The sequence below is a fragment of the Acomys russatus genome, chromosome 18, assembly GCF_903995435.1.
Source record: "Acomys russatus chromosome 18, mAcoRus1.1, whole genome shotgun sequence".
Lineage (NCBI taxonomy): Eukaryota > Metazoa > Chordata > Mammalia > Rodentia > Muridae > Acomys > Acomys russatus.
Window position 1 is genome coordinate 3,184,182 of NC_067154.1, and position 26,146 is coordinate 3,210,327.

A 26,146-nucleotide genomic window follows, 5' to 3' on the forward strand; every position below is an offset into this window, starting at 1 on the left:
CCTCTGTAGCCCTTTGTAGCCACTCTGTAATGCAGACAAAAAGACAGATATACAGATGATAGATAGATAATTGATAGACAGATGATAGGTTATAGATAGGTAGATAGATAGATAGATAGATAATAGAGAGTGATGGATAAACAGATTATAGAGAAATGATAGAGAGATAGATGGTGGATCGAGAGAGTGAGTGATGTAATGCATCCCAACAGTTAATCCTAGCAGTTAAGATGGGGGGCAAAGTCTGTGTTTGCCTCCGCTGATATCAGAGATAGCTTGTAAAGCCATTGTTACTCAATCCATTCTGACACTGTGGAAAGATACAAATGTGTCTATCTATGTTTCTGATGTAGCACACTCATGACAGAGGTCTTGAGATGAGTTGGTGTCAGGGTCTGTTATTGACACCTCTTTTAGAGACCAGCAAGGCATATGGGGCAGTGGTCCAGTGGTTGCTCTAGGAATGCTGCCAACTGCCACTGCTAAGGAAATACCACTCTGCTAAGGAAATACCACTCACAGCTCTCCTGGAACCTACAGACAATCAGGGTGTAACACCAGCTGCCCCAGATGTCCCCGAAAGGCATAAGCAAGTGTTAATAGAGGTGAGTGTACATAAGCAAGAGAGGAAAGGCACTCGGACATGAAAAGCATCCATCCAATTCAACCCTGAAGCTACAACATATTTGTGCTATTTTTGAGTCTTGCTAATGCATGTCATTCGAGGCTCGAGGCTGTTACACCGCCCTGGGAATCCGCAGTTGCTTTCTAGGCAGAGTCTTCTCAGCAACGCTGTCCTGATTAGGGAGCCTTTGGTCCCAAGCACAGGATGATCCTCTTTGCTTTGCTTTCAAGGGTTAAGTAAGAACGTCAACCTCCCTGTGACTTGAGAAAGAGAGACAGACTGAATCGTGTGTTTATAGGACCAGACAGGAAAGCAGATCACTCAGTAATGTGTGCTGTGTGGAAATTAAGGGGTGGGGAGAATGTGACACCGTTGCATTGTTGGGAGACCTGGTGGTCCTGTCTTCAGTCTTCAGTGAGTAGGAGATAGGAATGGAAGGATTCTAGAACACAGGCCAGAACAGGTTAACTGAAGCACCAGCATGAGTGAGAATCAATGCAAGCTTGCTTCTACATCGGTACAGTGGGTATGTCATGGAGGTTGGCTAAACGAGACTCTACTTGATCACTGGTTCTAAGTTTAGCAAAACATCACCATCATGTAGAAAAGATTCTATTCCTCAGAAAGAGGTGGCTTCTCCTGCGCCTTCACTGCTCTGTAATGCTGTGGCAGCAACTGGACTGTTCCCAAGATGCTGATTCCTTGCAGAATTCAAGTGACCCACAGAGGCAAGAGTGTAGATACAGATGCAATGAGGTGGAGGGCCTCAGTCCCAGTGCCCCTAGCATATTATTCTAGAATGTTTCGAGACCATCTTAGTAGCCATTGCTTCAATAATTGATCTTACAATGATAAGTGACACTAAGTCTTGGGCAATGGTAAATGTTAATAGATGTCATCTTGTTTGTTCAAGAATTCAGTGGGGGAGGTATTGTCAGCCACTTTTTACAGATGGGAGACTCTGAGATGGGGGGTGGGGGTAGGAGGGTGGGGGGCAGACTACGTAACTCTCTGAGGATGCTCAGGAAGCAACTTGTCAGGGTCATCTGGGGGATATAATTGCCTGAATTCAAGATCCATTTCAACTAAAGTCAAACAAAAATAGCATCACAGGGAAACACATATTCCAGAAAGGGGAAGGAAAGACTAAGAGAAACACCTCATGTGGCTGGTCTCTAGCCCATATTGCACCGGGTAAGGGCTATACTTCAGCATGTGGGGTTCCCATCTGCTCACAAGATAGTGCACTGTGGCCATAGCACCATGCCAAGGGCAGGAACACTGATCAGCCAGGCTCAGGAAAGCAGCCTCATCAGTGTAGCCAGGGGCGATGCTTCCTTCTCCACACTGACCTCACTACTGGGCCCTGCAGCTTTCCTTTGCACCTTCCAGGGACCCTCAACTTCAGGAGAAAAATGGAGTCCTAGAACCATAAGTAACCACTATGCGTGAGAAGGGGGGCACAATTAATAGTTATCATCATCATCATCATCATCATTATTATTATTATTATTGAAAAAACAAATATCAACGCGCTTAGAAGAGACCCTCACATGACTGTAATTCATCATCTCCAGGACAGGATTCAGGAGCCCATACTCAACACAATCCTAGACTGTTATGAAAAAAAGAGAAAAAAAATCAGAGACCAGCTTTTGGAAGAAAACCCGAGAGATTGGGGTATCTGCAGAGGAAAAGCTGAGTGTGAAGTACCGAGGTAGCAAACAAGCCAAGTAATTTTTCCAAAACAGATGGAGATGGAGAAGATAAAGGGAAACCAAGAATACTGGGGTGAGACCCGTGGGGGGGGGCGGTCTGCGGGAAGGGAAACCTTGAACCTGTGAGAATTGAAAAGTTCTCCCCCAAAGACTAGGACAGAGGCAATTCTCAGGCCTCAGGGGAATTCTCAACAGGAGGAGACAATAGGAGAAACACCTGCTGGGATTCCAGAAAGGAGGGGGGGTTACTATGGAGAAGAAAAAAGATGCATACTAAAAACTTTCACTGATAGGAACAAAAGTGTGTGTGTGTGTGTGTGTGTGTGTGTGTGTGTGTGTGTCTGCATGTGTATACGTCTGTCTGTGTGTATGTATCGGTGGTGTGTGGGTGGGTGTGTATGTCTGTGTGTGTGTATGAGTGTGTGGGTGTGTGTCTGTCTGTGTGTCTGTATCCGTGGTGTGTGTATGTATGTGTGTGTGAATGTATGTCTGTGTGTGTATGAGTGTGTGTGTGTTTGTGTGTGTATATAAGTGTATGTCTGTGTGTATGTGTGTGTGTTTGTGTGTGTGTGTGTCTCAGGTTAGTGTTCATTGTCCACTTGGTACAAGATTGATTCACCTGAGAAGAGAGTGTCAATGAGAAATGCTCTAGACAGGTGGCCTGAGGCATCCTTAGCAGTGGGGAGGTGAGCACTAAAGCATGCATTCATTCTCTCTGCTTTTGACTGTGGATGTTGTCTTATACACTAGAAAATACGGTAAATTGTTTTATCATTATTTATTGTCATTGTCAATGATGTATTATCATCATCATTATTTAGTCATAGCTAGAACTGTGTGTCTTCATAATTTCAGAGTACCCACTAAAAGAATAAGTATATGTGACTAAGTTTCAAAAGGCTAAGTAAAATACTGCTGATGAAAATTTAAAATAATAAACACACAAAACAAAAAATTTGGTAAGTGTGAATTTTGGTAAACTAGGCTTTTGCTAAAATTTAAAACATCTACTTTTCAAAAGTCACTGTTACATTAATGAAAAGCCATGAGCTAGAAGAGAGCATTTAAGAAACGCATCTGATAATCGATTTGAATCCTAAACATGTAAAGGACTCCTGCGAACCAATAAGAAAACAGCTCAATTTCAAAATGAGTGAAAGATTTGAATAGATGCTCCACGAAAGCAGGTATACACATGGCAAGTAAGCATGAAACTATGTCCATGACCCATCCTCAGGAAGTTGGGAATTAAAGGACAGGATACTAACACATGCCTTTTGAGGAGCCCAAATCCTAAATAATGATAAATTACGCAGGGTGGGTGAAGATATGGCGTGGCGTGAACTCTCTCCAAGAATGCAAAAATGGTGCAGACGCTTTGCAAAGGCAACTGACAATTTCTTATAAAACAAAACACTCTCGCCATACGGTCCAGCAATTTCACTTCTGTTATTTGCCCGGGAAGAGTTGGAAACTTGCGTCCACACAGAAACCTGCACACAAGTTCCAAGAAGAAGAACAGTTTGACTCCTACCTCCCCTGGCTTGGCGTGCGTGCGTTTCTTGCAGTGATAAACCCCAGCTATAGGCAATTTAGGAGAGGAAGAGATTATTTCACTTACAGCTTGCAGTCCATCATTGAGGGAAGCCAAGGCAGGAACTCAAACTGGACGCATGAAGGAACGCTTCTAGAAGATGAACTGTTTGTTCAGGAACAAAAGAAATCGATTACCGAGCCAGATGAAAGAAGGAGAAACCTTAAGCACATCTGACAAGGTGAGAGCAACCAGTCTGAGAAACTAGAGGGTGACTATATGACTCCCGCTTAGTGACACTTGCAGAAAGCAAAACTGTGGAGATGTAAAGTTCTCGGTGGCTCTGAGGGGTGAGGAAGGAGGTAGGGACAAGCTACATGACTATACAGAAAACTGCATCTGAGACAGCCACTGGTCTTCAAGAAGGTTGGTGAGTGGAGCATGAGGATGTGTTGCTGTCCCCTTTACTTGGTGCCACATGAGGTCATGAGCCCCTTATCCCCTGAATTCATAGCTTACCACATTTGATGATCTCTACAGATGTTGGCCGATGATAGCTGACAATATAGTCAAAGACTGAAGCGGCTTGATTTCACCAGAGACTGGGTTCAAAGAAGTAGAATAGAATTTCGCAGTACTATGACCTAGTTCATTTTAAAAAATTAATCTAGATTGTGCCCAAAGGGGGTTTCATACAAGATAAGAAGACAAAATAGCCCTGGAAGGGATCCTGGAGGAATCTTAAAGACTTGGGCTCCAATGTCTTCACTGGGAGGAAACTGAGACCCTAGACAAGTGTCTGGAACTCTCTCTCTCCTCTCTCTTCCTCCCTCTCTCTCTCCCTCTTCTCTCTCTCTCTCTCTCTCTCTCTCTCTCTCTCTCTCTCTCTCTCTCTCTCATGGCCTCAGTTTCCAGCTTGGATCTTTTTACACTACAAAGTACACAAGTCCAAGAGTAACAGAGCAGAAAGGTTTGAACTCACAAAGCCATTGCAGCTATGGCTACCTGCACAAGGCCTGCACTACATCAAGCCAATGAGAACAGTCAGCATTCCAGCAGGCAGCACTAGCTGGACTCAGTGGATCACAGAAAAAGAGGGCATGAAGGTGGAAGGGGAACTGTTGAGGGAGTGTCCAGGGAGAGGATGAGAGGATGAGGGAGAATCAGAGTGGACATGATCAATGTGACATGCACAAAACTTTCAAAGAATACATAAAACTAAAGCTTGAGCCTGCCCTGTAATGGTTGTCCAACAGAAATACAAGGCAAGCTACAAACATATTTAAGATTTTTCTAACACTTGGTTTAGAATGCCATAATGATATATAACACCTTGTATACTAACTTTTTTTTTTCTAGTTGGCATACTAAATAGAAGTAAAATTACAAGCTGGGCATGCCTTTAATCTTAGCACCCTGGAGGTAGCTGTCTGTGAGTTCAAGGCCACATGCTCTACAGAGAGAGTTCTAGGCCAGTCAGGGCCACACAATGAGTCTCCGTCTCAAAAAAAAGGGGGAGGGAGAATTACCAAAAAAAGTAGTACTAAATTTTATTTAGCCTAGAATGATCAAAATAGCTATTTTACCATGTAGTAAAACAGAAAGCATCGTGAATAGTGCATACCTGAAGGAGTAAAGAATTAACAACTCAAATATGCATGTCTCATTAGGAAGCCCTAGCTGGCCTGTGTAGACGAGGCTGGATGGAACTCACAGAGATGCTTCTTCTTCTTCTTCCTTAGCCCTGGGATTAAAGACGTGGGCTACCCTTTTCTACTAAATCCTGGGAATTCTGTGTGCATGCTGCAGTATAGCACAGCTGTGTTCCGACTCACCACCCGACAGCCCCACATAGCTAGTGGCCCCATACTGACTGGCAGATGTCACAAAATCACCTTCCTCTTTGACCATCTATGACAACGGTCTCTAAAGTATTGCTCACCATATACACCACATCTTGTATTCTCCTAAAGACAGTATAGCATGCATGGAGCATAGGGCCAGTGAGATGGCTGAGCCAGTAAAGATGTTTGCTGACAAGCCTGATGACCTGAGTTCAATCTCACCCACATGGTGGAGAGAGAGAGAGAGAGAGAACCTACCCCTGCAAGTTGTTTAATGTTCATAACATGTCATGGCAAGTACACACACACACACATACACAGAGAGAGAGAGAGACAGGCAGACAGAGACAGAGACAGAGAGACAGAGAGAGACAGAGGCAGAGACAGAGACACAGAGAGGCTTCCATGTTTTTTTTTAAATAAGACATTATTAAATTTAGCAAGTGAGGTACAAATATCACTGTCTTAGTTTGCTTCTCTGCTGCTCCGATAAAACACTAACCAAAAGTACCTTGAGTTACGCATCCTAGTCACAGGCCATCACGGGAGGGAGTTGGGGCAGGAACTCAATCAGGAGCAAAAGCCGGAGCCATGAAGAAAGCTACTTAGTAGCTTGTTCTCTGTGACTTCCTCAGATGCTTGCTTGCTTGTTATAGTAAGAATTTTTTTTTTCGTTAAAAACAAGTTATGTTGCATAAATATGTGCTGTTTTAACTGAAAATCTCTGGTCATTCTATTTTGCCAGTAAAAACTCAGGAGCCAGATGCTGGGGTGAAAACCTGCTAGCTCAGAGAGGCAGAGAAAGCTGACCTTCCTACTCAGCTCACATCATGATGCAGAAGACCCATAAGGCTCACTAGCTCAGCTGGCAGCCCAGGAGGAAAAGACCCAAAAGCCCAAGGTCAAAGGCTTGCTAGCTCAAAGCCCCAAAAGCTAAAGGCCGAGGAGCTGAGGAGCTCAAGAGCTGGAGAGCTAAAATCCCAAGAGAGAAGCAGCAAAGGCCCTTTCTAGTTCTACAAGCTGTCTTAAATACCTCCCACCTCAAACTCCCTCCTATTCTTTGATCCCTGTCAGCTGGATTCTTGCTCCACTTCTTGACCTAGGGTTAACTTTATTAAAGAGAGCCCTTGGATTAAAGGTGTGGGTAAGGCTGGCTGAACCACACCTTAATCACCTGTTTACAATAAACAGAAAGCTCTTGGATTGAGGGCGTGTTAGGGCTCAACCACAAAAAACAGGGATTCACAGCTCAATCTCAGGGATCCCGATGGGATCAATCCTGTAACAAATATGTTTTTGTTTTCATCCCAGGTGTAGGATCTGGGGCTGCTTCAGATTGTCCACAGCTGCTAACTATGACTGTCTCGTGCCCTGGCAGGGGTGTGATTTTGCCATCTGAGGATAATTGACTTTGAAATTCTGAGAACTTTTGAGAGGGGATAAATGTCAGAGCCCCAAGTGGGACGGGGGATGAGGGGGTAGTCCAAAGAAGGCTGCTGTTTCCCCCTGCTGCTCCTGGTTGCTGTTGTTGCAGTTTGCCAAGAAGTCGGAGACATCCTTTCAATGAAGATTGGACTTGCCCCAAGGAACCCAATGCTCCTGATCAGCAGGAAGTACTATAAACATCTCAACGCCCCCCTCTCCCCACTAGCCTTCTGTCTCTCCTACCTGGTGTTGGGGTGTTGGAAGGGAATGGGGTTGAGAGGGGTGGTAGATATAAGAACTAAAATAAAATAGCTCCTCCAAGAAATACACCAAGAGGCCCCCAGACATGGTGCTTGGAACAAAGTAGCTAGAATAAATAGTGCCTACAGCTTGCTTTCTATCGTTTGTGTGTAAGGCTGTTTTTGGCTGCTTATATGTCTGTGCACTAAGTGCACGCATTGCTCACGGAGGCCAGAGGAAGTCATCAGAATTGCAGTTACAGACTGCTGTGAGCTGCCATGTGGGTGCTGGGAATCAAACCTGGGTCCTCTGGCAGAGCAGCCAGTGCTCTCAACTGCTGAGCCATGCCTCCAGCTCCTCAGCTTGCTCTCCCATACCACCCAGGACCACCTGCCCAGGGATGGCACTGCCCAGAGTGGGCTGGGCCCTTGCACATCAATGATTCATCGAGCAAATGTCCCACGGACATGTTTACAGGCCAAATTGGCAGAGGCAATTCTTTAATTAAAGTTCCCCCTTCCAAACACATCTAGGTTTATAGCAGATTGAGGGAACTAACAGCACAACCACTTCTCATGAGGAGGAGAAACTCCTCCCCTCCCCTCTCACCCCACTGGTTCCACCACTAAAGCCAACAACCATAAACATAATGAGTGATAAAGCAAACAGGTAATGTTTGCCATTATACATTTGCCAAGACACGACCTAACTTGGCACTTCACCTACGGTCTCCATTCATTGCCTGTGTTTGCCTCTAGCCCAGTTTATTCTCACTGGAAGGTCCTACCCACTGACCTGCCCATATTGATGTGTTCCCTTTGAGAAACTCTTGTCCTTCAACCAGGAAATGAGACCATGGAAGAGTTAAACAGAGTTGAAGAGCTCAGGGTAGATAAAGCTAGGTTGTGCTCCAGCAGAAAAGAACAGCACAGTAATTTGGGGTAGCAGAGTACAAGCCGGGGCACGGTACAAATGGCCATGTTGTAAATGCTAAGCAAACTGCCGGGCTCACACAAACAGCTGGGCAGGTCCCCTGGGACTCTAAAGAAGAGACTATCGTTTAGCCTGTTTGTCGCAGATACAGTAACTGCCTCTGCAGAGTTTAAAGGCAAAGATTCCACAGTTTTAAAAATCAAGATATGCATGTTTGGTGCATTAGGATGAAGTAAAAAGGAAATTGTAAAGAGTCTTAAACGGGGATATGGGTCTGGAGCTAACCTAAAAATAGCTGGTAGGAGGCCTAATCCCTCACTAACTGGATAACAGCACAGCAGACACTGGTGTGTCCTTTGAATACAAATGAACGAACCGCTCCTAGCCATTAAGGTGCCAAGACTTGAAAACAGCAGCTGTCTTGACCATGGTATCTGCGATGTGATGCCGCATAGCGAAGGGGCCGCCGCCCCAGTTGTCCACACATTCGTGAAGGGCTGGAAACATGTACAGAAATCCCAGTACCTCCACCCGCCTCTGCCTCTGGCTGACGCTGCAGGTAAAGGGGAAGATGTGTTCAGATGTCCCTTGAAAAATGTCGGAAATGAATATGTGGTCGTTACCCAATATACAGTAACTCAAACGCAGAGAACTACTTCCAAATGCGAAAAATCTCTGATCCAAAATGAGTGAAGATTTTCAGGTCACGTTTTCAGGATGAAATATGACAGATCTTTTTTCTTTTCTTTTCTTTTCTTTTTAACTAGAAGGTGGGAGAAAATCTTTCATGGGAAGAGGCGCAGGCACAGAAATAGGACACACGCAGGTGTATTGTGGTAGGGTAGCACAATGAGCCCTCCACTGCACAGCTGGTGAATGCGCAATATCATGTGTGTGTACTTTTGTTATTTAATTTTGCTTGTTGACACAAGTTCTCATTTAATTACCCACACTGGCCCAAATCGGGCTCAAATGATCTAAACGCCCAGCTCTTCCAAACTCTCGTCCAGCTGGGACAAGGGTGCAGGGCACATCTGACTGCACTCTCACAGACACCTGTGCCTGGGAGGCACATGGACATAACTGTTCCTACCCCGTGCTGCTCAGTGCCATACGGCAGGTTATGATTTGTGTCTGCCCTTGACAATGATAGAGAGAAACTGCCAGGGCATAAGTGTGACCTCACTTTTATTTTTAGCTTTTCTTAGTGGTTGTTAACATTTCCCCCTGCGCTCTTTTACCGGCCTAAAAGGGATGTAAATAACATCTTGTCTTGGTGTGCCATTGAATGGAGGTTATATTTAACAAACGTGAAAAGCCCTGGGGGATAAGAGCCGAGACCCTTCTTCCGAGTACTGTATGAACACCCTCTCATAAACCACCCACAGGTTCTAAGAGAATAGCTTTAATGCGATCCATTTGTCTACCTGGCACCTCTGTCAGGTGAGGATTTAAGATAAAGCATCCATTGTAAACGTGAAATCAATTATTAAACTAAAGCCATCAAATTAGGGGCATAGAGGCCACCTGCAGCCAGGAGACAAGCCTGCTTTTAAAAGAAAGTGACAACCGTAAGACACTGGAGAATGGACATTGTCTGGAAAGAGGCGACTGCCAGACACTAGAGAGAGGGTAGTGTGGGATCAGGGTAGCTGGTGAGTGTGAATTTCTGCCTCATGTGCACCTAGGCACATCTCTATATACCCACATCCTGGGTAGGCCATCGTCAGATTTAGAGCCAGGAAATCACAGCAGCAGAAGGCGTTGCTTCGTCTGCTATCCCATAGAATGGGGATCTAGGTAGAGGAGTCTGGCCCAAGGTTATGGTGGGCAACCTAAGAACTAATGACGCTGCCTGACTTGATCTTGCATCTGGTAATTAATGCATGCACTGCTGTGCTATGCGACACACACACACACACACACACACACACACACCACTGTCACAAGCTCTTGGGGGAGGGGGATAAACTCTTTCTTTATAGCCTCATCTGCAAAGTAAGTTAAGGAAACGGCACATAGGAACCAGATGACAATGTCTGAGTTGGAATCCATTTCTCTTCTCTAAACCTACAGTCTGGGGTTTCACTCCTGACACATACTGTCTCCGAGAACTTCCAATAATACAGACCTTACAAAGTTACCCAGGACAGAGATGGGTCAAGTCTGTGTGAGGAGTCCACCGGATAGTACCGAAAACAAAGGCCAGGAGGATGAGAACCGTGTCTGCCTTATTTCCTGAAAAACATCTGGAATGAGCCATGACCCTGTCCTGGTCAGACTGGATCTGACACTGAACTACAGCAGTTCGGTGGGCCTTGGAAATCGCTTACTTCTGCTAGAAATTCACAGGCTGCCCTGAGATGGTTTTCTGGGAAGAGCAGACATTAAACCACCTCTGCCGCTCTCCAGCCCTTACATCCTGTTATCAGAGCCGCCGAGCTCTTCAGCTGTCTTCACCCCCTTCCTCTAAACCCCAGGGCCAGGTGGGTGCAGGAGATGTGACACAGGAGCCCATCTAAAAGTCAAAGGCAAAACGTATACCTTACTGACCAGAAGAGCGAGGGGAGCTGGAAGCGTTGGGTAAAGAAGTTGGAGCAGATCTATAAGAGCATTTTCAGTAGGACCTGCAGCCCTCCAGGCCCTGCATTTAATCTCACTAAGGGCATGGGCACTGTGCTTTCTGCCTGCCTGCTCCTTGTTGCTACCCGTTTAGGAAGCCAAACTCTTAAGTTCAGTGACAAGGAAGAAGCTTCTACCTAGAGAACATGGATGCTGAGGTCCTCCCAAAAAATAACTCCCCCTTCCTTTCTGACCTCACTGCCACTGCCCACACACCTGTTATACACACACCCACTTCAGTTCCCTGTTCGCCTGTGTCCCTCGCCTATGCATGTAGACTCGAGGCTGAGTATGCGCTGCCGGCACTGCCGGCAAGTATGCTTTGCTCTCATGCCTTAGGCCTTGGGGTCTACCCAGAGGCCATCTGTCCTGTTTGGGGCTCTATCTCCAGATCCCTGAAATGTCTGGCCATGCAGAAGGTGGTCAGCGTACATCCAGGAACTCATGTTAGAGCCTGTCACGGTCAGTCACAGGTCTTTGGATGCCCATTATTTGTTAAATAAGAGATCACTGCAGAAAAGAAGAACTGACAATGGGATGAGAGGACACACAGGGTAAGATGGGAGCCGAAGGTACATTCACCAGAAATAGTGATCCCGGAACTGCTTCTCTAAACAGCTGGGACGTATGGCACCTGATCTCCAAGGAGCTGTGAGCCATCAGATCTGCTAGTTTACACAAAAGGAGAAGCGGTGGCCTTCTCAGGAAATCACACACAGCTAATATTTATGGGAATACACAATTTTCAGGCCCTTTGCCCAGGTTTCCACCCCAGCCTCCCTCTTGCCCACCCATGATTAATGTGTTCTAAATAAGGCCTATGTTGTAAAGTCTCACATTTTATCTTCCGCATTCCACACCTGTCATCAACAAGGTCCCAAAGCTTCTGTATCCCACACCTGTCAGTCATCAACAAGGTCCCAACATCTTCCACCTTCAGAAAGTCTTAAATCTTTTCCTCTAAACTTGTCTGCTCTGATGCCTGCTCCCCACTGCAGCTCACACCAGAGTCCAGGGAGACGCCCCGAGTGAGATGCTCTCACTATCACACTGTTGGACTGTGCAGTCTTCGAACAACGCATCCTCCAGCCAATTTACCTTTTACAGCCGCCATTCCATCTGCTTCTCCCTCCATTTTCTGCCAAAAGGTACCCTAGAGGGATTCGTGGGCAGTCTGATCTCAATCCCCATCCTCTAGTGCTCTCTTGCACCCCCACTACCAGGTATTTCTCCCCCACAGTTACACAACAGCAGCTCTTTCAAGGTCATCAGTGACCTCCGCAAATGAGCCAAGCATCGATGCCCAGATTCCTTCTGGAGCTCTTGGCGGCACTCCCGTCTCCACGAGCTTCCGAGCATCCTGTTCCAATCCCTTTGTGTTGCCCCTGATATCCTCCAACTGAAAATACTGGAATACTCAGGTTGCCCTTTGGATACCTCTGGTATTAGTTTTATATATATATATTGGAATCCAGTGAAAAATAAGATGGTGTGCACCTTTCACAGAAATCAAGACCTGAAGCTTGGTAACTACAGAACATTAAAGCAGGACTCTTTTAGGAAGAGGCCCTGTGCACCTGCAGGAAGGTTTACCACGGCTCCCTGGGAAGCCCTCTGAAATTTATAGACCTCTGGCTGTGAACTCAGAAGCCAGTCTCTACTGAACACCCCACTAGGCCCTCAAGTGGGCATTTCAGATGCAATATGATCAAAGCGTAATGTCATTCTTTTTTTTCCCCCCACCAAAGAACCAATGTTCTGCGCTCTCCCCATCTGAGGGCGATTTTTCCTTCACGAAGCCTGCATCCTTGACACTGCTTTGGAAAGCACACGCTTCCTTCCTTCTGCTGGTACCCAGGCTGGCTGTCCCTCTGATTGCTCCCTGATGCCCCTGGGACTCCCCACCTTGTAGTCTTGTTTTGCCTGGTGACCCTTTCAGGAAAGGAGTCTACTCAAAATGAATGTGACAGTGTCCTGCTATTGCCCAAGTTTAAGAAACACTAGCTAAAGTTATTCTCTTCTCCCTCACATTGCTCAACAGTGGAAATGTAAAGGCCATATATTTTTATATGTCTATTGTATCAAAACAGACAAAACCACAAACTTGACAAAGGACCTCCACACCCTAACCTTGAACCCTCTTCCTCAAAGATCTACCTAGACTCTTTTCAAGGAGGCTTGAAATTCAGGACAGGGCATCATTTTGGAAGCCCTCCCCCACGTATCTAAGCCTCTAGGTCACCTATCATATGCCATAGCCACAAAGCATCTGGTACGCCTGGCCATGGTCCCTAAGCACATTATACAACAGAGGTATCTAAAGCGATTGGTTGGAGATGCCGCATTTCCTATCAGGCCGCTGCCGGCGTGTGACCGTGAGTGCATCAGTGTCTCTACAGCTTCCCCGTGCAATGAAACCCTAGGCTACTCTGCGCCTAGGAGGAGCACTTGGGCTCCAGGTGGTGGAAACACTCTTAGTGACACTAGGTCACTAAGGTTTCCCTTAGGTCTCTGGCAAGCAGCCAGCCTAGGAGGCAAGAAGTTCTCTACCCAAACTGCGTCCACCCCAACTGGGGACAGGGCAGAAAATTGCTTGCTGCTCCAGTCCTTTCCAGAATCTGCATCACCATCTCCGTATAGAGATGCACGGACCTGCACCCGTGTGCGCGCGCGCGCGCACACACACATACACACACACACACAAACACACACACACACACACACGCACGCACACACGCACACGCGCGCACACATACTCATGCACACATGCACGCACAACTGTGTCAGGGGCCTGAGAGTTCGCTCACGCTCGCGGGCCTCCACAACCCTAGACCCCTTGGAAGGCCTTAGGGCACTGCGGGTGCAAGACTGTCTAACGAGGGGGCAGCAGGGCGTGGCGTCTGGAATCCCGCAGCCCTAGACGCCCGAGGGAGGGGACAGGACGAAGGGCGGAGCAGTGTCTCCCAGCCGCCTGCACCTCCCCCGCCCCGGTGGCCCACCCTCCCCGCTCACCCACTGACGCGCCGATCCTCGCCCTCCGCGGCAACGACATCTTAAAAGCCTGGTCCAGGCCCGCGCCGTTCAGCATCGCGGGAGGCTGCCGGGCTGGGCGGCCAGAGGCGAACGGTGGGGACTACTCTCAAGGCTGGGCGCCAGGGCCACAGCGCCAGGGCCATGGGCGAGCGGACGGAGGGCTGAGCGAGAGCCGCGGGCCGCCCCAGCCGATGCCTGCAGCCCCGAGGCTACACCGACCGCGCCTCCCGCACCGCAGCGGCCAATGCGGCGGCGCCCGGAACGCCGCGGCGGCCTCGCTTAGCCCGGCAGCGCGGGGGCGGGGGCCCGCCCGAGGCTGCGCCACCCGTCCGAGTCTTGGCAGGTGGCGCGGGAGGCGCGGGCAGGGCTGCAGAGCTGGGTGCGGGCTCCCGGAGGGGATGGGCGCACCTGACGGGCTCTGGGACTCAGCCAGCCCGCTACCTTATCTCCCTGCCTGTCACTTGCGCTGTGCCGCAGTGGGTCTTCGGACTCCTCTTTTTCGTTAGCAGCTTCTGTTCGTTTGTATCCAGCCGGATGGGGTCTGCGTGGGTCCTTCGTGCGATAGGAATTTCTAAGCTGGGACCTGAAACTCAAGAGAAGTGCTGGGTCTGCAGCTCCTGTCCTCCTCCAGAATGCTGTAAGGGGCACCCACCACACACATCCCACGACACACACACGCAGTGCACCTTCTACATGCAAATAAATCCATTGAGAGGTAAGGGATGACTGTCCCAAGGTCACTCCGCCTGCTTTTGTTTGATTTCTCCCTTCACTTAATGTTTAAATTGAGTACTTCTGAGCACAATTCCTTGGAGGGGTAATGAAGACGCCAGCTAAATCTTTACTGTGTCTGATGAAATCTTGTCTTTACACTAAAGGAAAGAAAGAAAGACAAAAGAAAGGAGGAAAAAAGAAACCAGCCAACCTGGTTCTGCTGCTACGCTTGCAGAAGTGATCATCACCTTTCCTCTTACATAAAGTGGGGGAGTCTCTGTGGCTTAGAGGGGGCTACGGAGAGATGGGCTGTAGGAGGTAAGGCGGCAGCTGGCTCAACACTATTCAGTAGCCAGTGTTGGTTCAAACTTCAGCAGTCCGACCACGAGTGGCTTATTTTAGGCATATTTAGCATAGCACAATTTTGGTGAATACTATTCTGGTGATAACTGAATCTCTTGTGCACAACAAAGCAAGCATAAATCTCAGCAAGGAACAAAGTAAGCTAACTACGGATCGGACACGACTATTCTGGAACTCTAAGTCCATAAAGACGGGTTCTATAGATTGACTGAGAAAGACAAGTTTATGATAAGGGTCTGAGGGAGGGTCTGGTGCCAGAAAAGTCTCTGGCCACACAGCAAAAAAAAAAGGTCACCAGGCTAGGAAATACTCAGCCTTCTGGGCCAATAACAGGTACAGATTCCTTCCTTTGAACATTCCATGTTCCCAAGTGCATTACCTGTGAGCCCAAAGACTTCCATGCTTCCTACAATAAAGTGTGCCCCTGGCCCCCAGAGTAAACACTGTTTCTGAGAAGAGATGAATCTTTAGCAGGGCGGTCCAAGAAAGGGGAACTGTCTCAAATGTTGAGGGGTGATGGAACCTCTCAGCGAGTCTCCCAGGCTGCCGAGGGCGCTTGTAGAGCTTAGGCTGATCATTGCACTGAAGCATCTATTTATTACTATTATTTTTACTATTATTAGCATCATCTTCATCCCCCAAATAGGAAGCAATGATCATAACTAAATGAGAATAAAAAGGATAGATAATGGTGGTTTGTTTGTTTTTTTTATGGTTCATTTACTTCACAGAACTACAGCATAAAATGGCTTTGTGGCTCCTGCTTTCCCAGGTACCTTCCGGTAACCACACAGGCCAACAGCTCTGGAGAAGTATTATGGGGGGGGGGTGAGGGGTGGGAGGGGGCCAGGGTAGCATAGAAGGGGAGGAGTCTAGCTGTGCTGGAGCCCTGGGTGGCCTGGAGCTCACTGTGTAGCCTAGGCGACTTGAAACTGGTGGCAGTCCTCCTGCCTCAGCCTCCCAAACGTAGGGATTACAGGCGTGAGCCATCATGCAGGCTTGTAGGAGGAGCATTACTATGGTAGTTCACTTGCCATGCCCAGAATAGATTGGCAAGGGCCATAGGGGAGCGTTGTGCTCATCTCTATGGTAAATTCCCTTCACTGTCTTCTACCAAGTTGGGAAGATTAGGCTGGCATTCGCTGCCACAGAACCCAGCCCTCGGGCCCATCATCAGGCGGTAAAAGGAAACAAGGGCACACAAGACAAAAACTAAGCAATGAGCAGTATTTCTTCAGCATAGGACCGAGGGGCAACATAAGTCACACATAACCCTTTTGTCCTTGCCAGAGGGAGTCCGTACTAGAAATGTGGAAAAGATTCACCAGCAAGAGGAAGGAAGGGCAGACACAAACTCCAGTACAGTGGAGGCTGGGAGAGGTTTTTGTCTCTACCTGTATGAAAGTGGAACTTTGAAGACAATTGCTTCAATTAATTAGCCATGGCTGCGTTTTCCCAAGCTGGGACCAGAGTAGCCTTTGGGGAGAGGGATGAGGCCTTGGGAGAGCCTTGACTAACCCGCCCAAGCTCTATAACCCTTTCTTTTCAAAATGTGTGTGTGGGTGTGTGTGTGACTTTTACAAACACGTGTATAGAGCACATTAAAATATAGAGACAGACAAATCTCAATCTAAATGGCCACATGCAGGCCTCTAACATGTCTGCCCTGTCCACAGACTGGCTCCTTTCTCGTCTTTAACCTCTTTCTCTCTTCCTTGTTATTTACAGACCAGCGAGCTAACAGTCAACTCTAACTGCATTGGGTAAAGGGTCTTTGGCAGGAGATCACTTTGTGTAAATCTTGTTCTTCTATAGATTCTTATTAAAGATTCCATGGATGCATTTTTGATGGCCTGTATCCTGTGTGAATTCTCAGTTTTTAAAAGATGTCTTTTTTTTTTTTTTTTTTTTCTGAGAGAGATAGCAGTCTCCCAAGCTGCACCCAGAGTAAATATTTAGGAGGCTGCAGTTCTCTGTCTTCCCAATAAAATCAGGGGTAGTAGTCAAGGAGCCTTTCCCATCAGTTATTTTCTGCATCCATTCATGTTCATTTCTGGGACATGATACTGGCAAGCTGCTGGGGCCTCTCCACCTGGGTGTGTTGAAGAACCCTGGTGACTGGATTCCAAGAACAGACATCTCAAGAGACAGGGTCATCTGTCCTGACCTGGCCTGGGATGCATGCTACTCCACTTCTACCACAACCTGGTTATCGAAGCAGTCACAGAGGCCCAGTCAGCACAAGCAGGGAGGAAACAGAGTGACACGATTCTGAAAGACCATGAGAGCTGGAACCATTGCTGCAGCCATTTTGGGAAATACAATCTTTCAGAACTAGCAACAAGCGCATTTAACCTTAATAAAACATTACTGAAAACCACACTAAAAGACAAGATATACAGAAAAGCTAGTGAGAGATGTGTGAGTCCTTCACACATGGCATGCAGGCTCCCAGAGAACATGCTGGAAGCATTTACCCTGCAGAGAGACTGTAATGTGGGCAATAAATAGAGAAATAGCTCATTGAAACAGAACAGAGAGTCCAGAAATAGACCCAGAGCCATATGGTGAAGTAATTTTGGTGAAGACACTAAAAAGCAACTCAGTGGAGTGGAGACAGTCCTCTCAATAGATGACACTGTGACAGCTTTGTGTTCAGAATGGGTGGGGGGAGGGAGGAGACAAAGCTTTAATCTTTTATCTATGAACAACACTTTAAATGAATCATAAATACCAAAAACACAGTATTTCAATCTTCTAAGGGGAAAAAAGCATGGGAGGAAAGCTGTCATAGAAGGACATGGAAAGTGCTAGCCATAAAAGTAAACATTTATAATTAGCATCAGAAACAAACCTTCTACTCAGCCAAAGATAATGGCAAGATGGAGAGGAGGCCAGCCACAGCGTAGGGAGAGACTGTAACAGTGTGCAAACCGGACAAAGCGCCTGACATGTATAAATAACGCCCACAAGTCAAACTCTTTTTTAAATGGTTAGACAGACATGTACCTAATGAAGATTAGCAAACAGCACACATCAGTAGTCACCAGGAATGTGCAAATTAAAACAATAACCTATTCTGCAATGGCCAGCATTTTCCAAACTAAAATGTGATTCCAGATATTGTGGAGGATGCTGAGCCACCTGAGCTTATGTATTGCTAACGAGCATGTAACCTGGTATAATCACCTAACAAATAAAAAATGACCTAGTGGTTTCTCACAAAGATCAATATACACACAGCTTCCCTGTGACCAAGAAATTCTACCTTCAGATGCTTACCCAGGAGAAATGAACATATATTTCTACAAAAATGCTCAAAAATAATATTAATAGAAGCTTTGTTTATAATACCTCCAAACTGGAAACACTCCTGGCATCCATCAACAGGTCAGTGGACGAACAATTGTGGTCACTTCCTAAAATGAAATGTGACTCAGCAACGAGGAGCAAGTCAGCAGACGACATAGATGAATCTAGAAGGTCGTGCAAAATGACTCTAAGCGAACCTGAGACAGTTGGGTTCAAAACACTAAGCATCAGGTTGTGGAGGTTTACAGGAGGGGAAGGAGCTCAAGGGAACTTCTGAGGTGGTGGAAACTTGTTTGGCGGGTAGACACTGGCTGCGAATGTTAAGACTATCAGACTGTCTAGATAAGAGAGCTACGTTTCACAGTACGTTATCTTGCCCTTTACAATACTAATAGACGAAATAGCATTTCAAATGCTAAAGTATTCATGTTATTTTTAACAGGAAAAATTTGGGAGAACAAATGCAGTGAGCAAGAAGATATACAAAGAAATTAAAAATAACCCTGAATTATTTCTAATGCTTAAAGTCAGTGCACAATGGAAGAGGCAGTTCACTGTGGCGTTTTCAAGAATATATTTTGCCCATATTCGACCCTTTCCTTCACTGTCCTTCTCCAGTCCCTTCCTTCGTGCCAATTGGTTTTTATATAGAGACAGAATCTTACTGTGCAGCCTTGACTGCCCTGGAATTTGGTATGTAGACCAGGCTGGCCTCGAACTCACAGAGATCCACCTGCCTCTGCTTCCCGAGTGGTAGGATCAAAGGTGTGCATCACCACGCCCAGCCAATTGCATTCTGCTATATTATCTTCCCCATCCCCTCCTTCCCTCCTTCAAGATACCATCCTCCCCTCTCATGGTCCCCTTTTGTACTTTCACAACCTACACACACACATGAGAAAGGGAGAGAGAGAGAGAGAGAGAGAGAGAGAGAGAGAGAGAGAGAGAGAGAGAGAGGAGAGAGAGGGAGAGAGAGAGAGAGAGAGAGAGAGAGAGAGAGAGAGAGAGAGAGAGAGAGAGAGAAAGAAAGAAAGAGAGAAATTTAAGCCTAGATTATGCATATGAGAGGAATCCTGGTATTTGTTTTCCTGGGTCTGGCTTGTTTTGCCTAACATAGTGATTTCTTGTTGCATATATTTTCCTGTAGTTGTCATTATTTCATTTTCAGTGTTGAATAAAATCCTATTTTGTATATATGCCATATTTTCTCTACCATTCATCTGTTGCTGGACATCTAAGCTGGCTCCATTTCCTGTTTGTTGTGACTACTGGAGCAATGACCATGGGTGTGCAAACCTCTCTGTGATGTGTTGAATCTGAATCAATACCCACGAGTAGCCTAATTGTATCACATGTTAGTTTTATTTCCATAGTGCCATCATTAGTTCACGCTATCAGCAGCAGTGTATAAAGAGAACCTTGATTCTCCTTAAATACAAAGGTTTTAAGACTGTTTGATAGATCTTTTAAATTTTAGATTAGCTTTACTTTATGTTTATGATGGCTTGCCTGCATGAATGTATGTACACACGTGTGTGCATATACAAGTGTCTGGTGCCTGCAGAGCTTAGAGGAGACTGTCAGAGTGATGGATGGTTGTGAGCTCCCATGTGGGTGCCAGGAATTGAACCCAGGTCTCTGAAAGAGCAACAAGTGCTCTGAATCCCTGAGCCATCTCTCCAGAGCCCGTAATAGAATCTATAGTGAGGAAAGGGTAAATGCCTGGCATGGGGCCGGAGGTTGTAAGTTCCAGTACTAGGAGACTGAGACAGGATGATTTTGAGTCAGAGAGCAGCCTAGGCTATAGAGAGCAAGATCTTGTCTCCAAAATAGGGGAGTGGAAGAGATTCATATATCTGCACACACACATATATATATATGAATAAATAGACTTTTTACCCATTTTCAATACACATATGTGAACTATATAAATGCTTTTTATCAATGTATGCCTTTATATTATGTGTCTACATACACATCTAGAGAAAGTATTAAAACTTCTGGATCCTTCTTTTTTTTTTTTTTTTTTTTTTTTTTTTTACATGTTTTATTTTTTTTTTTTTTTTTTTTTAAGATTTTATTATGTATACAGTGCTCTGCCTGCATGTGCACCTACAGGCCAGAAGAGGGCATCAGATCACATTATAGATGGTTGTGAGCTACCATGTGGTTGCTGGGAATTGAACTCAGGACCTTTGGAAGAACAGGCAGTGCTCTTAACCTTTGAGCCATCTTTCCAGCCCCTTTAATTTCTTTTTATTGCATTTATTTATTTCACTATTGGTGAGGACATATACATGCCACAGCACTCGGATAGAGGTCTGAGGACGATTTGCAGGACTCAGTTCCCTCCCACCAGCAAGTGGACCCTAGGGAGTAGAACTTAATTCACCAGACTTGGCAACAAATGCTTTCCTTCCCCAGTGGGCTTCTCGAAGGCCAGTTTTATAAGTTTAAAAATACAATAGGAAAGCCAGGTGTGGTGGTGCACGCCTTTAATCCCAGCACTCGGGAAGCAGAGGCAGGCGGATCGCTATGAGTTTGAGGCCAGCCTGGTCTATAAAGCGAGTCCAGGACAGCCAGGGTGACACAGAGAAACCCTGTCTCGAAAAACAAAAATAAATAAATAAATAAATATATAATAGGAAAAAGTCATCTTTTTTGTTGTTTTGAGACAAAGTCTTGATTTTTTTTTTTTAATCCTCCTAATTACTGGGGTCACAGACATGTGTCACCATACTCTGCAAAACACCACCCCAGAGGAAATCCGGGATTGCAGAGGGACCATCAGCCTAAAGCTCCTGCTTCCATCCTCGGCTGAGCTTGTGCCAAGGATGAAGAATGAAGGGACCACAGCACTGGTTGCTACACTGGTTAGATTACAAGTTCTCCTCATTGTGAGGGCAAAAGGGTAAGATCTTAGTCTAACTACGGTGTTTAGCGGAAGAGCCTCAAGTAGGAGCTTGGGGCGGAGCTCAATCATGGGATCCTGTTAGCTCTGAAAGGTGGAAAAGAAAACCCAAGACACTGGCACATGCCCCTGTCTTTTGCCAGCTAATGGTCTGTACTACTCCAGGATGCTGCCGGCAAGAAAGTCCACCAAATACAACCCTTCAGCCTTGGAGTGGAACGGAGAGCCATCATCCCCCCCTCTTCACAATCTGCCCCCCGATGTGTGGTGCCGTGTCATTAGCAACAGAAAATGGAGTAGTGCAGGTATGGAATGAGATGGGGGAGGTGTGTGGAGGCGGGATACAAAGATGTCTAAAGAGGAGAAAGAGGATATGTGGGAACCCATGCCAAATTCTGCCATGTCAGAAATCCTGTGCTTAGGCTGTATGCTGTGACCTTCGAGTTGCTGACCTTTACCTCACAAGGTCTTGTGTTCTAGGCTATCCTTGGACTATTTACCCTTGAAAGAAGTAGAGAAGTCTCAACTTGGAACCACCCAGAGGATCAAGGAAGTTCTTACAAGGAACTACTCAGAGAACTAGGAAGTTCTACACAGGGAGCGACTCAGGCTATTGTGTTCTTACCTGGGGGCTAGGGTGAGTGGGATTAGAATAGATCCTATTGACCTTGCTCTCTATATATTCTTACTAGTAGGACATTAAAGTGAATCTTGATCAGAAATTTCCTGACTTGATTCGTTATTTCTCGCGTCTCTGTATCCTACTTTCAATCCCCACTCCCTCTTACAGATGAACCCTGATTCGATTTTTCCTGTGGGCTAGGACCCAACGGGGATGGGCCAAGGCTGTGGCTCCATAGTAGGATGCAGAAAAGCAGCCAAGCACAGGCAGAGAGTGACAGAGACAGAGGGACGTAAGCTGTCTCTTTGGCAGACATGCGCAACTGAAGGATCGTGGAAACTTCCACAGCTAATGCTGCAGTTCGACGGTGTTAGCTAGTCTTCCACAGGGAGCTGGTTTCACAACGGTGACGATGGAGCTTGTTTTTAAGTGCCTACTCCAGATCAGGTAACAGGATAAATGAATTGCAGGTGCTCTCTCTGTTAAGTTTCAACACATTGCGCAGGGCTAAGCGTACTAGCGTCTGCTTGGCAGACGAGGAAATTCTGGATCAGAGGAGATGAATAATTTGCTCAGCATCAAGCAGGCTGTAAACAGAATGTGAGCTAGCCCGAAGGGCACCTTGCAACAGGGAGTTGGTGGGCTCAAACTCTCGACAGTCAAGAGCACACGCTGAACATAATACTTGAATGTCAGCTTCAACCAGGCACCTATGCTCTCTGTCACGGCGACTCCCAGAGGTTGGCAAGGCAACAGCAGCTATGGATCAGAGCCTTTTCATTCTTTGTGAAGGGCTTCAAAGTCCAACAATAGCACAGGCCCACCTCAGGACTCACCAGGAGCCTGGGGCTGTGACTCTGGGGTGGAGCCAGACATTAGAGAGCAGAGACTCTCCGTTTGGGGAGGATGTGAACTTGGGGCTTTGGGAACACACTGTGGTCATCTCAGCTCGCAGGAGACTGGCGCTGCCGCTTACTGGTTGATTACTAGGTAACCGGCCCTTCGGAGGTCGGGCTACCTGTTAATAGGACATTATAGGGTAGTAAGTTCCAGTTACTCCAGAGTGTCTACAGCTCTAGAGCGTGTGTATGGGAAAGATTCAGGGACAGAAAAGCTTAACCTCAGGCTGCTGTCACCACTGAGGGCATAGACTTCTAGAAGGAGAAAGGAGATTACTGGGAGTGGGAAGTGTCTCCAAGCCATGACCAGGACCATGCAAGCGACTATCGCTAAGCAGCAGAATAGTACAGACTGATGCAAGTTCCTTCATCCTTTCTGCACTCCTTGCTCTTCATCCGATCCACGTGGAGTGTGCTACTATAAAGAACTTGTGTGTGCACAGGGTGTCAACATGAAAGGGAAGCCACCCAGTGCTTCTCGAGACACTTCTCAATACTTCTGAATCATGGTAACACACGCTCGTGAGCATCCATAGTCATCCACTGGAGCCCTGGAACCTGATTCATTTGGATGGGCAGATTAGCCTGGCTCTTGATAAGAGCGGCTGAATGCACTGTGCTTGCTCCAGCATGCCTTAAAAAAGCAAACCCTGTAACCTCGCGTCTACGTGTATTTGGGTATTTTGTCTCCCAATGTGTGAGGCTTAGTGGAAAAGTAATTAAGACCACAGCTTATCAGGGCACTGAGAATCCTCCCTCCCTGTCTTCCATTAATCTCATTTTCCAAGACTAAAGCAATTGCTTCCAGGCCTGGGATGTAGCTCAGCTTGCCAGTGCAGACCTACCATGCAAAAGGCACCACCTAAATCTAGTGTGATGGTGCAGACCTGTAACCCTAGCATTTGGGAGGCAGAGGCAGAATGACCACAAGTTCAAGGTCATGCTGAGCTATATAGTAAATTTGAAGCCAAAAAGGTAACTCATGAACATGGCTGATCAAACATTTTCTTAGTCTGTTCCCTTTCTTACAATAACCTTAGGACTCTAATTTAGCAGTCTTCTGGGTCTTTTTAGTTTTTAAAATATTTCTTCTTTAGTTTTTTTTGATAATTGCATTAGAAATGACATTTAAAATATATAAGATTTTAAATACTTTTTCAAAAGGCAAGGTCTTGTATGTATCCCAGGCTAGTTTTGAACTCATTGATGTGGCCCAGGCTGGTCTCAAACTCCCAATCTCGCCTTAGCCTCTTGAGTGCTGTGATGGTAGGCATACCTAAACACATTTCTAAAAGATCAAATTGCATGACTCAAGCCATTCACAATGTAGAGCAAAACCACATTTTACCCAAAAAAAAAAAAAAAAAAAAAAAAAAAAAAATCGTATTTTCAATTTGCATTTATTCCAGAGGAAGTTGATCTTCCATTTCCAGAGGCACTTGAATTTGGAAGGTGACGTATACATTATGCCCACCCCACCCACCAACACCCCCACGTCCGTTCCCTGCTCACCTATTTCCCTCAGATCTTTTTTCTTTTTCTGGTTTGCTCCCCGTCGTTGAGTAGATGGTTTATGGAGCTGTCACCAAGAACATGTGAAATAAAGAATGTGGTTGTCTTGGCTAAGTCACTACGTGAATCTTGGCATTATTTTTCCTGAGTACAAATGCTGTGAGTAGGTCCTGCCAAACCCTGGAAGTCAATGGTTACAAACATGGCACATCCACATTGTATAAAGTATTGCAGATGGCTCCTCTTCCAGCATGCCTTCAAAGCAGCCTTTCCTTGACTGTCAGTTAAATTTTTATGGTACAAGCTGAACATGTCCCAAGTCAGTTCTGTCTATTTCTTTAACATAAGTTCCATGATCTGGAACTGAGCATGCAGTGGGCTCCCTCACTGAGCATGCTCAGGAATGGCTATCCCCACACTCCCATTGTCAAGGGGGACATTGCCTTAAAAATGACTGCTGTGTGCTCAGTGACTCCTTCAGGTAACAAAGGCCTCTGTCTTTCTTTACGTCTTGGCTGTGTAATTCGGCTTTGTAGTCACCACTGTACCAAACCATTGCTTCCCCTATGGCAGAGCTCACACAGTCCACTTGCTTTTCCTTGCCAGGACTTAGGCTGGTAGATGTCCAACTTTACTCCATAATCCTCTCCTCAAGTTAAGCTGGAGCATTTATTGAACTCCAGATGTCCACTTCCTACCCCTGCTTATTTATGACTTTAGATATTCCAGTCGTGTCTCAATTCTATGAACACTCCAGGTGATTTGAGTACACATGACTGTGCCTCATTCTGAGAAAGCTCCTTCAGATTAGGCCCAACTGGTTTGCATCAGCGGGAAGCAGATGTGCCTTTTCATTCGCTGATCCTGCAGAATAGGTCCCTGACTCCTGCAGCCTTCAGTGGTGAGCAAAGGTCTGCTACCTGGGTACCAGAGAGCCAGAACCACTGTGGTGGGCTCAGGTGGAGAGACCCTTAATCAGTGACTACAGGGACAGGCACATGGAGATCCAGAGAAAGAAGAGGGCTCAGAGCCGGGCGTGGTGGCGCACGCCTTTAATCCCAGCACTTGGGAGGCAGAGGTAGGCGGATCGCTGTGAGTTCGAGGCCAGCCTGGTCTACAAAGTGAGTCCAGGATGGCCAAGGCTACACAGAGAAACCTTGTCTCGAAAAACCAAAAAAAAAAAAAAAAAAAAAAAAAAGAAAAGAAAAGAAGAGGGCTCAGAAGACTACATGGTGACCAAGTGAGGTGTGACAGCATAGTGTGTACACACATGTACAAGAACAGGAGGTATTTTCAACCCAGGACTGCATAGTGAGCAAGCAGGAAGGCAACCTTGTTGGTCCAAGCATTATTCTATGACATTCTAGTGAGAAGAGAAAAAGGCCTGCATACTTGTCACTCTGCCATAAGATACACAGGGTTCCAAGAAACCATCAAGAAAACAGCCTTGGAGACATAGATGCCCCACAGCATCCTTTACCTCTGTCTTTGCAGGTAGAGGCTAAAAGGTGACTTTGGTACTGGGCACTCTCTGAAATCAGCTCAGAAGGCCTTGCTGTCTGAGGGAGAATGGAAGTATAGGACACAAAGGGATGTGCAGAAGTCCAGTGTACTAACTTCGTTTTTTTGGCTTCTGTTGTTTTACTACTCGATACCTGTTCTTGCTTACTGAAGTGTGATGACAGGGACACAGGTCTTGTGCATAAAAGGCAAAGAACAGTGAGGCTGCAAGATTTGGGCAAGTTCCCCATGTAGCCCACTAGTCAGTGAATAAAGACTTTCTATTGGATTTAAGAGTCCGTGTGATGGAGGCTGGGCATGTGCCCTTATTCCCAGCTC

General features: G+C 46.3%; 1 protein-coding gene across 1 annotated transcript in view; it reads right to left on the reverse strand.

Annotated features, from left to right (window-relative positions):
• LOC127201973 (phospholipid-transporting ATPase IB-like) overlaps positions 1 to 14,127 on the reverse strand; it is a 135,265-nt gene extending 121,138 nt beyond the window's left edge. Inside the window, exon 1 of the mRNA XM_051160577.1 lies at positions 13,954 to 14,127. Within this exon, the coding sequence (XP_051016534.1) occupies positions 13,954 to 14,029 (76 nt within the window). The 5' untranslated portion in view covers positions 14,030 to 14,127. The remainder of the gene's footprint in view (positions 1 to 13,953) is intronic.
• Between the last annotated feature and the right edge of the window lie 12,019 nt (positions 14,128 to 26,146).